Source organism: Gymnogyps californianus, chromosome 10 (genome assembly GCF_018139145.2).
Source record: "Gymnogyps californianus isolate 813 chromosome 10, ASM1813914v2, whole genome shotgun sequence".
Taxonomy (NCBI): domain Eukaryota; kingdom Metazoa; phylum Chordata; class Aves; order Accipitriformes; family Cathartidae; genus Gymnogyps; species Gymnogyps californianus.
In genome coordinates, this window is record NC_059480.1 from 19,527,833 (window position 1) to 19,542,857 (window position 15,025).

Genomic DNA, 15,025 nt, shown 5'->3' on the forward strand with positions numbered 1-15,025 from the left:
GAATCCTAGGGACATCATTTCATCTTTTTTGTTAATCCAGTAATCTGTCCATTTGTGTTTAAAAATGTGTTTGCACAGCTGTTGGGGGTAAAAGCTCTGGGGCAAATTAGAAGCATCAGAAATTCATGGGAGCAGCAAAGAAGCAGGCATAGGAGAAGCCTTTGTATGCTCTGTTGAGAACAAAAAGCACATAGACTTAAAGGCTTTTCAGTGTCTCAGACACAGTACTTCTTCCCTGGTAAAAACAGGCTGGTTTTATTTTCCACTCTTCTCTGCAGGGGTATGCTTCAGAAATGGACAATCCCAATTTAGTACATCTGATTCCATCTGCACTCCAGAACAAGAAGGAAATTCTTTTTGGGAACCTCCCAGAAATCTACGAATTCCACAACAGGCACGTGGGAATTGGTGGTTGTCCTGCGCCCTCGGGTGCTACTGTCATTTCTACTCCCTTTATGTGGGGTGCTTTGTCATACACATATGCAGGCAGGAAAAGTCATCCTCACTTTGCCTCTGTGTGTGTCCTATAAAACCCATGTGTGGAGAACACCTCTGAGATCATCTATTTCATCTTTTTTTGTGAAAGATTATACCCTTTTGTGCATTTACTAGTGATTTCCCCTAGTGTTATCCATTCTAAATGTCCCTCGTGGCGAGTATTTTACCACCTCTCTTGATACACTGGTAGATGTCACAGGACTAAATCCTGATGTTCTTTCTCTGGCAAAACTCCTCTGTGAGGAAGTTTTCTTAGTGTTCAGCTTATTTGTCCTATATTTCTGTTATCACATCAGAAGACATGATATATTTGATAGCACTTTTCTTAAGGAATTTTATCCTCTGCATGATCATAAACCTTTCCAGAAGCCTTGTCCACACTGTGGACAAGCTGATCTAGTGCCCATGACTACAGAATACCAATTATGAACAAGACTAACCTCTTTTCGATCCTCTTTCAAAACACAAAGCTTAGGGCTACTTCTGTAAATTTCCTGCTTTTCCGAGCCTTGATGAAGTAAAACTTCCTGTAGCCAAAGTGAGAATTTAGGAATTCTTTTGGACAATAATTGCCCGTAAGATGTAACAAAAAGTTTAACAAAATAAATTTTAAAATCCCTCTTTTGCAAGTTTAAATATTATGCCAGGGTAGTTGATACATAGTAGAAAAATTATTTTCCAGTTTACGTATTATTTTGAAAGAATGTGTCTTCCATTTGGAGAATGACATTCCCCTCCCTTTGCAAGCCTGGTCTTTCTTTCCCTAAAGGCTTAGTGCATTGACTGCCACTGCGGAAGCCTTTGGACTACATCCTGTATTTTCACTGCTTGCTGGCTAAGCAACTGCATCTGACAGAGCTTTTCTGTCTTTTCTAGCTGTTCTGAAAAATCCTCATAACCAAATGGGAAGCAGGTGTTTGGGCCACATATTGGAAACAAATCTCAACAGATGTATCAGATGCTTGTGAGCAGATGAAAACATGATAATACTGGTGATTCAGGCAATCAGCTGTGAACGACATCCCATTTTTCTAAAATATATATAATATATTTCTTTGTGTGTCAAAATTGTTACCTTCCCCATTGAATCCTCGTAGTACAAAAACGTAGGCTTTAAGCTGGATTTACACAGAAGCTAGCACACAGTGTGAGTGGGATGTTACATTACTGTTTGCTTTCCTTTCTCCCTCTCAGGATTTTCCTTAAGGAGATAGAAAATTGCATTGAAAACCCTGAGCTTCTTGCCCGATGCTTTTTGAAAAGAGTAAGTAAATCCTTTTGCAGGTTTGTATGAATATCTATGATCTTATCCTACAGTACTTACGGATTTACTCCTATCCTTTCACTCTGCTTTTGTAAATGAGGGAAACTCACATAAGCAGATATTCCCAAATTAAGCCACAGTTAACAAGTGTGTATTCTGAAATCTGAACCTTTACCTGGTTTACTGACAGGAAGAGATCTGTTACCAGCGTTTCACCAATGTATTTTAAACCCTGGTTAAAAAAAAAAAAAATATCAGTGATCCAAATGTTTAACATGCTTTTCATATCAGACAAATCTATACCAGCAGTCTGATGTATCCCACACACCACCCTACTGTAAATAAGCAGAGAATGGTATCACAGCAGATTGCTCTGAGTGCAGACAGTACATCCTGTTCCTGCCTTATCCTATCTCTCTTTTCTCTGCACCATTCAGGAGACTTACTCCCCTAGAACTGGTCCAGCAGAGTCTACCATCTTCCTCGTGTGGTGAAACCCCACCAGCTCCATAAGACTCTGTGAGGTCAATTCTTTTACTTGTTCACATAATTCAACAGCCAAGTGGGATTCTCCCCACTTGTATGAAGTGGTGAGGGTTAGCTGTTTTTTTTAAAAGTAGAGTGAGCTCAGTTTATGAGAAAGCCCAAAGGCAATAGGCAATGGTGGCTTCGGTCAGATGCATGTGTCTTCGGTTTGTGTGACTTTCAGTGCCTGAGTTCTGCAACTCTCCTCTGAGAGCTCCCAGTCATGTCCCTGTCCCTCACCACCCCCCCAGTTAGCATGACTGTTAGTTCTGTTTCCTGCAACATAACAAAAGGTGCTTGTTTATATAGCACTCATTCAGAGGCCCTACTAATAAGAAAAAAACTGTTTGGTGGGTTGCTACCGTTTTCATAGTCTGACAAAACTGCTTGAATAAGACTCTGTTTTGCACGGGAAATGGAAGAGGCATGAGAAACGGGAAAATCTGTCCTCTTCACTGTAGTCAAAGGTACCTCCTGCTTCTACTGTATACTACCTCTAGCATTTGCTGCTTTTCTAGGGTACATGTTAAATCTTTTTTTAACAAGGTGCTGTATGAAATACAGACAGATTTGGATGAAGCGTACATACCCCAGTTGTCAGAGGTGTTGAGCACTGCCACATCTCTAAGATTTCAGTGGGAATTATGAACATGTGATACTTCCAAAGGGTATGCCCCCAATTCACAAACAGGTCAGGCTGAAGAGCGTCATACAAGTGTAAATGTGATTATAAGTCCACTGAATTATGTTCTGTTTAACAGCGAAGCATTTAGAGCTTGGGTAAATGACACTACTAAGGAATATGTTGTTATCCTAAGATTCAGATGCTGAGCAGGAAAATATTGTGGTGAAATCATTATGCAAAATAGGATAAACAGTCTTTGAAGAATGCAGACCTTTGAAATCCAAGAAGCATAAAATAGTCTATATGTTGCAAATATGGATTTGGAGCTAAAGAGAAATTCTTGATGCAGAATTGATCCTGTAAGTCTGCAGAAAGTTCAAATTTCATGTTTAAATATTGTAGCTTATGTCTCTCTCTGTAAAAACAGCTGTTGACCCCAATTCTCCTCACTGTTCTACCAATATGAAATCAGCAGCACTAAAGCTATGGTTCAGGTGTGAAGTGAAGAAAATCAGTCCCTCTGTTACCTTTGCTTATCAGTTTCTATGGCCTAGTCAAACAACACTAAATCTATTGAACAAGAGGTTAAATCATGCATTTGCTTTCTCCCTATTTCAAATTTCGCGCTAAGAAAGCAAAAGCTTCTCTCTTGAGATGTCTCTGCTCACACAGTAGCACCTTTGATTCCAGAACTTGCCCTTATGTTCCGTTTTTAGAAGAAGCCACATAAAGTCCAGAAATTTGTTGTTTCTGTTGGACTGCCTTTAGGAGGCACAAACAAAAGCCTGGTTGTGTGTTTGTGTTCCCCATGATTTGGCACCTTTTGCGTCTTCCTGCTGAGCAGAGGCTTCTGGCTTGCTCTGTGAGTTATGACTGTGCTCGCTTTGGCATGGGGGAAACAGAAACGGCTGCTGTTCAAGGTGATGCCGAGTTCTGGGAGGAAACTTGCTTTGTTGCAGATTCATTTCTCCATTTCTCCTTGTTTGCATGGGTGTAACCATACTGCCACAACATTGTGGTCGGCCTGAGATTAGAAACAAACTGATTTTTAGATTCATACTTGAAGAATATTACCCTGTCTGATCACACTGGGACTTTTCAGCTGATTCCAGAGCTACTTGAAAGCATCCTCAGAGCTGCAGTGGGACACCTTGGTGCCTGACTCCCTCCATCCCCTGCCAGTCATTCCCCTGCCATGTCCCCACACACTCTCCCACCTCCACCAGTGCCACCTGGTCAGCTGTCACCGTGGATGTGAACCCTTCTTCTCAGGTGATGACAGAAACAGTCTGTGGAGTCCCAGCCTATTCCTCCTCTCTGGCTTCTCTCCTGGAATACAGTAGCAGAGATCAGGTGGAAGATGAGCCAGAAATGCCGCTCTTGTCCGTCCTTCCTCCCTCCCTCCCATTTTGCCTGACCTTGTTAGGGCATGATCTTGATATGAACTAAATTACAAGTAAGCCAGCTCAACTTTGCCCACATGGCAGCTATTATACTATCACCAAGATGCTTGACCTTGCTTAAAGCTCTGTGTGGCAAGGACTGCACAAATCCTTAAAGAGGAGATGTGTGATGAATGGCTTCCAGGATGGGTCTTCTAGTGCTTTATCAGTAACAAGAGGGACACTCTGGGCTGATCTGCTAAACATGGGGCTGGGAAGAAGGAAAGCTTACCAAACCAAGACAAGAATGCCCAGGAAGAAACAAAAGGTGTGTCAGACTGCTTGCCAACATGTGCCAGGTGAGGTGCCTGGCAGGAGTGACTCACTGTGGATTACCACTGTTTACTTACCCATACTGCTAACCTTGGAAAAAGAGAATAATTAAATAAGAGCCAGCAATCCTGGGATTTGGTCATTCAGGGAGAAAGAAACATTTAGAAAAGGAAGTCCTGTGAAAGGACTGTAGCAGCTGACCAGAAACCTGTAAGGTAGATTCAAAGGGCTAAATTGTAATCTGAAGCAAAATTTATTCATAAATCAGCAGTCAACATAGATAATTGCAACTATGCATATATGCCTGTGCTGGGTTGACCCTGGCTGGATGCCAGGTGCCCACCAAAGCCGCTCTATCACTCCCCCTCCTCAGCTGGACAGGGGAGAGAAAATGTAATGAAAGGCTCATGGGTCGAGATAAGGACAGGGAGATCACTCAGCAATTACTGTCACGGGCAAAACAGACTCGACGTAGGGAAAAAGATTAATTTAATTTATTACCAGTCAAATCAGAGTAGGATAATGAGAAATAAAACCAAATCTTAAAAACACCTTCTCCCCACCCCTCCCTTCTTCCTGGGCTTAACTTCACTCCTGAATTTCTCTACCTCCTCCCCCTCAGCGGCGCAGGGGGCCAGGGAATGGGGGTTGCAGTCAATTCATCCCACGTTGTCTCTGCCGCACCTTCCTCGTCAGGGGGAGGACTCCTCACACTCTTCACCTGCTCCAGCGTGGGTCCCTCCTATGGGCTGCAGTTCTTCACGAACTGCTCCAGTGTGGGGTCCCTCCCATGGGAGACAGTCCTTCATGAACTGCTCCAGCATGGGTCCCTCCCACGGGGTGCAGTCCTTCAGGAACAGACTGCTCCAGTGTGGGTCCTCCACGGGGTCACAAGTCCTGCCAGCAAACCTACCCCAGTGTGGGCTCCTCTCTCCACAGGTCCTGCCAGGAGCCTGCTCCAGCGCGGGCTTCCCACAGGGTCACAGCCTCCCTCGGGCATCCACCTGCTCTGGCATGGGGTCCTCCAGGGGCTGCAGGTGGATATCTGCTCCACCATTAACCTCCATGGGCTGCAGGGGGACAGCCTGCCTCACCATGGTCTTCACCATGGGCTGCAGGGTGGGAATCTCTGCTCCAGTGCCTGGAGCACCTCCTCCCCTTCCTTCTTCACTGGCCTTGGTGTCTGCGGAGTTGTCTCTCTCACATATTCTCACTCCTCTCTCTGGCTGCAAATTGCTGCTGCGCAGCTTTTTTTTCCCCCTTCTTAAATACGTTATCCCAGAGGCGCTACCACCGTCGCTGATGGGCTCGGCCTTGGCCAGTGGTGGGTCCGTCTTGGAGCCGGCTGGCATTGGCTCTATCAGACATAGGGGAAGCTTCTAGCATCTTCTCACAGAAGCCGCCCCTGTAGCCCCCCCCGCTACCAAAACCTTGCCACGCAAACCCAATACAGCCATGTGCATGAAAGCTTACAAAGATCTCAGGATGCAAATCACTGTGGAAAGGAAAAGCATTGCAGGAGAGATGGGCATGGTGTAAAAGTACCAGCAAGAAGTCAGAACCTCTGGATATGAAAATAGAGATGTGTGGAACATTTAAGACTGGGATTTGAGTAATTAGGCAATTAATTATTTCTTGGCATTTTAGAGTCTGATCCTAGTAATTTTACCAGGAATTTCCTATTCCTTACACTATTACAAAACTTAAAGCTGTATTTAAAGATGTTAGTATCTGCCTGAGCAGGTGTCACTGATTTAGGCAGCAGTAGATTGCATTGGGATAGGGTGGTTCCACTATGACAAATTACTGGTAAATTGTTGATTATTGTGCCTTTTCTTTAAATTTAAATTGGTACTTTTCTCTTACCCCTAATAGTGCTCTTGACTGTTGCTGTCTCTGTTCTTCTTGCCCAGTCCAATTAGGTTTCTGTGGGCCAGGAACAAATTGTAATGCTTGATTACACTCTGTAATTACTTCTAGTTTTGTGGGTTTAACCCCCTGCTAACTTCCATCCAAGGCAACATGTACAAACAATTCTATTTGTGTGAAGAAAACACTGCGCTTATTTTGAAACACCACCATTAATACTCTATTGGGTTGCAACAGAGCTTTTTGTATTGCGTAATCCTTAACGCAGTGAGGTGCTACATGGCATAGTTCTGCTTTCACATCTGATTCATCAGGGTGACACCAGTATAGGTCTACAGAGGAAGACAGCAGCAATACTGATTTCTTCTAGTAACTCTATACAAAAGAAAATGCTTTCCCTGCACCAAGAGCGTATAGGCACTGTCTAGTGGGCTGAAAGCACAGAGGCAAGAGCCAGGAATTCCTGAGATTTATTTTTGGTGCTGTCTTTGATTCACTGAGGTCACGTCCACCAGGAGAGATGCAGAAAAAGATGGGAAGCTCCCAGCTGGTCAGACACAGCCAGCTCTGCTCAGGAATCTGTATGGCACTGCTCCATGGTCGCGTGGCTGCGGGGCTTCTGCGCTAACTGGGTGCCCAGTTAGTGAGCTGAGAACCTGGCAGAGGAACACGTGTCTGTCTGTATCCACCCATATAGCTTAGGGAGCTTGAAATACACCTCTCTGGGCTTTTAGAGATTGCCTTTGTTTTCACTGAAGTCAGTGAGATTTTTGCCATGGACTTCAGTGAGAGCACCTGGAGTGTAGTCAAAGGTAAATAGAGGTCAAGTGAATCCACCCACTTCTAATTTGGGTAGGACAGCGTTTAAGTACTTCCCCCTGTCTAGCCTGGGGCATCAACAAGACAAACTTGCTACTTTTTAATTCATCCTAGTACTATTAAGAGCCAACACTATTTTGAAGTGTTTTGAACATGTAAATCTTAGCTAAGTGGTGAGTATTGTCAGCAATAACCAGTCTGTGCCAGTATTGTTAACAAAATTTACATTTCTAATGGTTTTTTTTGTTTTCAAACCATCTATTCCCCTCCCTGGAAGATAACAGTTTTGCAATTAGATTATGTGTCTTCCAGTCTGCAGTCTCCTTGCTTTGTGCAAAAAGTGAGGAAAAAAATATCTCACTTTGAGGTGTATTTAACTTTACAGGAGTAAAAAGCAAGTTTGGTAGCTTCAGTATATTTTTACATACAGAGTTATCCTCATGTATTAATTACTTCATGTGTTAGGATGGAAGGTAAGAAAAAGTGTGACTCAAGGCAGATGCTCTGTGGATTCTTTTTTCTTACCTTACTTAAACTCTCCTTTTCTTGCAGAAAGAGGACCTCCAAATATATGAAAAATACTGTCAGAACAAGCCAAGGTCCGAAGCTCTCTGGAGACAGTGTGGAGACAGCATCTTTTTTCAGGTGGAATTTCATTGCAGACTAGCAGTGCAAGACCATCAAATCTTGTTTTCCTTCTGTATCTCTTCTTTCTTTAGAAAACTCAGAGCAATATATAGACTTTTCTGCATGCTTCTTGTACTGATGGCAGGTGCTCAGTATGTGTCAAGGTGCTTTCTACAAGAGACTAGGTAGGTAGAGTAGTAGGTAGATTTCCTGGATGGGAGCCTGACTCTTCAGGCTATACCCAAACCAAAGAAGTGCTGACTTCTTTGCAAACCCCAGATGATTGCAATCTCATAAGCAGGGCATGCCAGATTTTGACACTATGTTCAACCTAAACATTAGCTCTTATTTAGATATATTTTCACTGTGGTATAAGTAACCTGGAAACTCCTATGCAGATGGAACAAACTTCTCTCTCAGTTAATTCCCAGACATATAATCTTCAGATTACCAAATGATAATGATCTTGGTGTCTTGCCTGTGTTTCAAGAAACAATTGTATTTTTCTTCCCTGTTGTCTCTTACAGGAATGTCAGCGTAAATTGGATCATAAGCTCTCGCTAGATGCTTATCTCTTAAAGCCAGTCCAGAGAATCACCAAGTACCAGTTGCTGTTAAAGGTAAGTTCTCCATGACAGTGCAAAGAATTCTAATGCATAGCTTGTTTTACTTACAGAATTGCATATCAGCATTATTTTCTGAAGGATTACCTGGAAATAAATCTTCTCTCGCTTCTTCAACAAATACTTTGTAATGCTAAGTTGTAAAATGGTAACAAACAGTCAAAGAAAGGACTTTTATTTCAGAATAAGTACTGCTAAGAAATAGCAGTATATTTATATACTTATATACTAAGCAATAGCAGTATATTATTATATATATACTGCTATCTGTATAAAGTAAGATATTTTATATAGTGAGTATTTTATTGTCTTGTTTTTTGTTTATCCTTAAACAGAAATTGAATTTGGCTTTATTGGATCAGTATATGGTCTTACAGTTTGAAAACGGGAACTGATGCTTTAAATCCTGTCTCTGACATCTGTCCCTGTTTAATAAAACTCTTTCAGCTCTCTGAACCTGATATTTTCCCATGGTTGTGACTCAAACCTTTCAGAAGGAGCCACTCCATTTTGGTGCTTCTGTTTTAAAGACCCAGCTAGGAACAAATTGTCTGTAACTTTTCCATGGGATGAATCTGTGAACTTCCCTCTTGATTTGGTTGGAACTGTGAGTGGTCCACGCTTGAAATTCTGGTCTGAACTGGGCAAGAGGAAATATATGCTCTCAAACCAATGACATCTTTTGAAGATGGTGGCTTAAATTTCTGTCTTCATCTCCTCAGTTCTTAAAAATAATATTTACTGACCTTCCTTATGGGAAGGTCATGAAGGTGAATTGCATGCTATTCTCAAGCCTCTGGACTTAATGTAGTGTTGTGTACTGTCATGAAATTTAGCGTGAAATTTGCAATGAAGATTTTAGGCTGAAATTTTATTTGCTAATAGCTACTATGGCACTGGTCAAATTGTGCCAGTTTAAGCCGTGTGAGGATCTGGCTAGCCATTCATGTGTGCAGTATTTCTGTGACCTGTTTATTGACTTTACACAAAACTATAGAATCCAAATATTGAAGGGGGATATTAAGAAGGATGCAACTTCACTGATTCCAGTAGATTTACGTCAACGTAATCCAGAAGTAAATTTGGCTCTATTTCTTGAAACTGTTCTGTGACAAGGGAGGAAATGTCAAGGTCTTCAGAAGAGCAAGAGTAAACCAGTTGCTACTTTTAATTTGAAATATGACTGTAAATAAAACCAAGATTAGATCAAGGAGTAAAATTCCCAGGCAAAACAGGTTGCAGCCATTGGGGTTGAAGCTGGTCAGACCAGTTTTGTACTTAGCAACAACACATTGGCATGGACATTTACTTTGTCAGGGATTATGAGATCTGTGAAGATGGTGCACTCTTTCCCAGGCAGCAGGAGCATTTAAAAGTGTAGGAAAATGGGACTCAGTGGCAAACTGGTAACAAACAAGTGCCTAAGAAGCTGTGTGCCTTGAGTGATGGGCAGACTAGTTTTAAATTCTGGGTCACAATTATTGCAACCCTCCGGTTTCAATCAGTTTAGCTAATATTATAAAGCAGCATGCCCACTATACAGGGAGCAGGGATCCGTCCTCATCCTAGAAATTGTGCAACAGGTACTATAGGAATGCATCCTGCTTTTACCTTCTAAACCCTGGTCACCCAAGCACTTGAGGAGAGACTGCTGCTGTTTGGGGTTTGCAAGAACTACCTTTTTGCAGCCCTGTTTTACAGCAACACAAGTGCCTCAGCTTCTGGATTAAATGATTTCCAAACTTACTTAAAATGTGGCTGAAAATGATATGCCTGAATGAAAACCATGTCAATGGCCACCCCTGCTGAAGGGGTCTAATTCTTACTATAATAAAGATTACTAAAGTTAGTAGAGTCTTGATTCATTCCTAGGTGTATTTCTGGAGCGTAGTTTCTGTTGACATTGTAGTCAGCATAAGGAAACAAAACTAAACTCACTTACCGTACAGTGAGTGAGGTGCTCGCTTCTTAGTGAGGTGCTATTATTACAAGAATTTATTTCTTAGTTTCTTCACACCTTGCATTTCTGAAGTGAAAATTACATCCAGCCAAACACTTCTTTCATTCCACTAGTAGATATATAGGGCAGGGACAAGCGAATAATGATGAATAAAATGGTTATTTGGTTACGAATTCTGTCACTGGAACTATTGTCTCATTAACAACCAATAAACTTATTCTTTCAGCTGATTAATGGATGCAGATTCCAAGCATCAAAATCACAGGTCACTCACTATATGTGATCAGTTATCTTACTACTTTTAGTTACAGTCATCTTACTTTTTCTGTTTAATGGTAGGAGAATCCTGATTGGCTTTGGTTTCAAATTCTATGGTGTAGTCTTGTGATCTTCCAGTTGCTTTGAGATTCATGTCTTCTCAAGACTGTACCAACCATATGTGGGTTTGTATCTGTTAACCTTTTCTTCCCTAGATGCTTTTAGCAAAGATATAGAGTCTGATTCTCATCTCAGGTGGATACTCATTGGCAGTAAGTGCTTTCTGTACAATACAGTGGGGAAAAAACAATCTGTGCATCTGAGTCTGTAGGCAGAAGAGCAAGAGGCAAGGCAGTTAATTTCATTTAAAATGAAGATTTTAGTGTCTTTCAGGATTTGCATAGGTTATATGGTTGGTTACAAGAAGAGAATTAAGTCCTGAGCTATGACTAGAACTTTTCAAGCAAAAGACACATACAGAAATAAGAAAAGTCATCCTTGTAAGGAACTGTACTGGGCTGTGTAAGTAGTTGGCCCTAAATATTTGGAGCTCTAAATAGGATCTCTGTATGTGAACTGATTACAGAAATCGAGCCCTCAAGAGGTTTTGTTTGTTTCTTTGCTTTGGGCACATGCTTCTTAACTTGTCCAGGACTTTGTCTCTTGTTCCTTGTGCAAGGGTTGGAGGATGGAATAACTTCCCGTATTTCAAGCAGAATATAATGTTTGATGAATTTTTGCTAGAGGTCAGCATTTTTCGTCAAAATTACTATCTCTCAAAAAAGGTTTTCAAATTTGCAAATGTAGATCTGTAGATTGTAGTGCAGAGGTAGAGAATAAGAGGTGGGGAAGATTTATAGTACTCTGGCCCATTTCCCCCCTAAAAGAATTAACAGCTGATAAAACCTGTCTTATAGATTAAAGAAGTCTCATTTAATTTAAGGAAGAGAGATTTGTGAGATGATTTGATCATAAGCCTACAAGCATCTACACAGGAAGTGATTTCTTCCCATGCAGAATTTCTTTATCTGACCAGAGCTTGCCAAGACCTGATGAGTGGAATATCAAACCTGCCAAATTCAGACTAGAAATTTATATTTTTAACAGTGGTAATAAGTACCTTGTGGAACAGATTGAGAAGGGAAATGGTGAATTCTCTAACACCTGAAATAATTATATTAAGATTGAGTTTCTTTTCTAGCAGATGTGGAGTAAAAAAAACCGGGATGTAATTCTGTGACATGCAAAAAGTTCATTGTAAATATGTCAGAATGGTCCTGTCTCATCTTAAATGAACCCATAAAACTTGAAAATGTCCACAAGGTCAAAACGTGTGGCCTCAATGACAAACCTGGTGAATGTCCTGTTTGGTTTTGTGGTGGTGGGGTTTTTTTGTTTGTTTTTTGGTTTTTGGTGTTTTTTTTTTCCCCCCTGTAGTTCAGCTACTTTGTGCAGCGCAAATTTCAGGGAGGGTTGTCTTACGGTGGCTTCTGGTATAAGAAGTTTTCAAGTAGTTTTCATATCTTTTCTTAATCAGGAAATGCTGAAGTGCAGCAAGAATTCGGAGGGTACTGCTGAACTGGAAGAAGCCCTGGCCACAATGCTTGATATCATCAAATCAGTAAATGACTCCATGCACCAGATAGCTATCACAGGATATGAGGTATTACTTGCTGTTGCTCTTACTCTGGTCTTGACCCATCCAATGTTCCTCTCATCATTGATCATGCTGTGCCCATGGCTGGTACACTTTGCGGGAGCCCGTGCCACATTCTTGAAGGATGCCACTCAGTGACATGTTGTGGTGACCAAAAATACATGTCAACATACCTGTCATGTGGAGGTGGGGGTGTGACTGTGGGGAGGAAGCGCGACAAATGCGGTCCTTCTGAGTAATCACACCCCAAAATCATTTGTAGGTGAGAGGCAGCAAGTGTGACAGACATAACTTAAGAAATTTGCTGAAACTTTGTGACCACTAGGCAAGTCAAGTGTTTCTGAATCTTTTGCAATTAGGGAGGAAAATTTTGCTTCCATTTAAAGTGGGTAATAGAATCCATCCCAGTGACTGGCAAACTCGTTATCTGAAACGTAAAATAATAACCACAGTACAAATCAAAGGCCACAAATGTATATATCTCTCTGCTGAAGCTCCATTGAAGTCATATGACTTTCAAGAACTAGTGTTGCCTACATAAAATGAGCCCTTAAGTGAGAAGTGGAAGTGATTGTTGACACATAAAGGAGGAACACGCCTGGCGAAATGGGCCTGAGGGTGATGTGGTTTCGCATTTTGAAATAGCTGCAGGGTGAAAATGTCAAGAAAAAACGATGTACTAAGAAGCTGGGTTCAAAGAATTATTAGATCGCAGTAACAGGGTTTAGTATGGGCACCAGAAAAATAGTATTTTGTGCAGAATGTGACTTCCCGAGAAAGTGCTGGGGTCTATACTGACTGTGTCTGCGTGGGAAGTGTTATTCTGTGTTTTGCAGGACGGAGTGGCTTCAGGAGTTTTAGTTTCTATAGTTGTCTCTTGTGCAAGTGCATCTGGTAGCTGAGGAAACCACGCCCTCTGTCAGCATTATTTTATAAACTTAACCGCTTGCTCAGCTGTATGTCGTAGATCCACTGCTGTACACAGTTGGAGATGCTCCTGTGGATTGTGCATTACATTTGAAATGAGAATATGAGTTCTTATCCTGCAGTAGCTGTACTGGGTTGAATGCGAAGCAGTGGCCCCCTTGTTATGTTAGTAAACACATAGACTAGCTGTAGTGTCTATGGATCGGAGAAACACCACAGGTCCTAGGCATAATTTAGGTCTCCCAAACCTGACAAACTTAAGTAAAGCATATACTTTATCCCAGCCTTCTGCACAGCTGTGAGCTACACCCATGTTGTGGTTTAACACCAGCCAGCAACTAAGGACCACGCAGCCGCTTCCCCCTCCCCCCTCACAGTAGGATGGGGAGGAGGGGAGAAAAAAAAGAAAAGGTAAAACTCACGGGCTGAGATAAGAACAGTTTAATAACTAAAGTAAAATAAAGTATACTACTAACTAATAATAATAATATAATTGTAGTGAAAAGGAATATAACAATAAAAAAAATAAATAAAACCCAAGAAAAGACAAGTGATGCACAATGCAATTGCTCACCACCCGCTGACCGATGCCCGAGCAGCAATCCGCGCCTCCCGGCCAACTCCCCCCCCCTCCCCCCCCCAGTTTATATACTGGGCATGACGTTCCATGGTATGGAATACCCCTTTGGCTAGTTCAGGTCAGCTGCCCCGGCCATGCTCCCTCCCAGCTTCTTGCACACCTGCTTGCTGGCAGAGCATGGGAAACTGAAAAGCCCTTAACTTAGGATAAGCGCTACTTAGCAACAACTAAAACATCAGAGTGTTATCAACATTATTCTCACACTAAATCCAAAACACAGCACTGTACCAGCTACTAAGAAGAAAATTAGCTCTATCCCAGTCGAAACCAGGACAACCCATTATGAATTGATCAGTGGGGTCTTGCGCTCTAAGTCTTTGCACCAAGAGTTGGGTTTAGATTAAGAATATAGCTTGAAGTTTTCCTGTTTAGTTTAGATTAGCAGTATCTTTTTGATATGATTTCCATCTAATTTTCAGTTTTTCCAAGTTTTCTCAAGGTAGGAGAAGCCTACTATGTTCAGATTTGTTGGCTGAACAGGAATAGTTCATTAGCTTTTTAATTTCTCCAACATACAAGGTGAAATCCAGCATCTGACTGTTTCTGCCATTTAAAGTTCTTAAAGAATTCTTTAGTAATATCTCTTCTGATGGAGCAGAAATGCTATATATTTTTGAATATTTACTGAACAAATCTTAATTTCAGTGACAGAAAAGAAAACACTGGTCTTAAAATGAAATATTTTATACTGGTGTAACTGGAAGTAAAAAAGTATTGTCAGCTATACATTTTATTTAAATGTAGAGAGACAAGCCAACAGCTTAAAGTGACTCACTACAGATGAGGGTTTGTCCAAATATATTTAAACTGCTACTGATAAAACCCTTGAGACCTCTAAAGCTGAATAGTAAAATAATTTTAATTTTGTATGTTTTATTTCTATTTGTATTTCCTGAGAATGAAAACAAACCTGGTTCACTTTAGTAGTCAGTTTTCCTACTCTTGGAAAGCTGTTTTGTTTTATTTAAAGCCAGTGGCAAAGCTTGTGTTCACTTTTCCTTCACAGTAGACAAACTTT

General features: G+C 41.4%; 1 protein-coding gene across 1 annotated transcript in view; it reads left to right on the forward strand.

Moving 5' to 3' along the window:
* MCF2L2 (MCF.2 cell line derived transforming sequence-like 2) overlaps positions 1-15,025 on the forward strand; it is a 160,255-nt gene that overhangs the window by 115,204 nt on the left and 30,026 nt on the right. Inside the window, exons 17-21 of the mRNA XM_050902372.1 lie at positions 279-394; positions 1,693-1,762; positions 7,868-7,960; positions 8,470-8,562; positions 12,321-12,446. Of these exons, the coding sequence (XP_050758329.1) occupies positions 279-394; positions 1,693-1,762; positions 7,868-7,960; positions 8,470-8,562; positions 12,321-12,446 (498 nt within the window). The remainder of the gene's footprint in view (positions 1-278; positions 395-1,692; positions 1,763-7,867; positions 7,961-8,469; positions 8,563-12,320; positions 12,447-15,025) is intronic.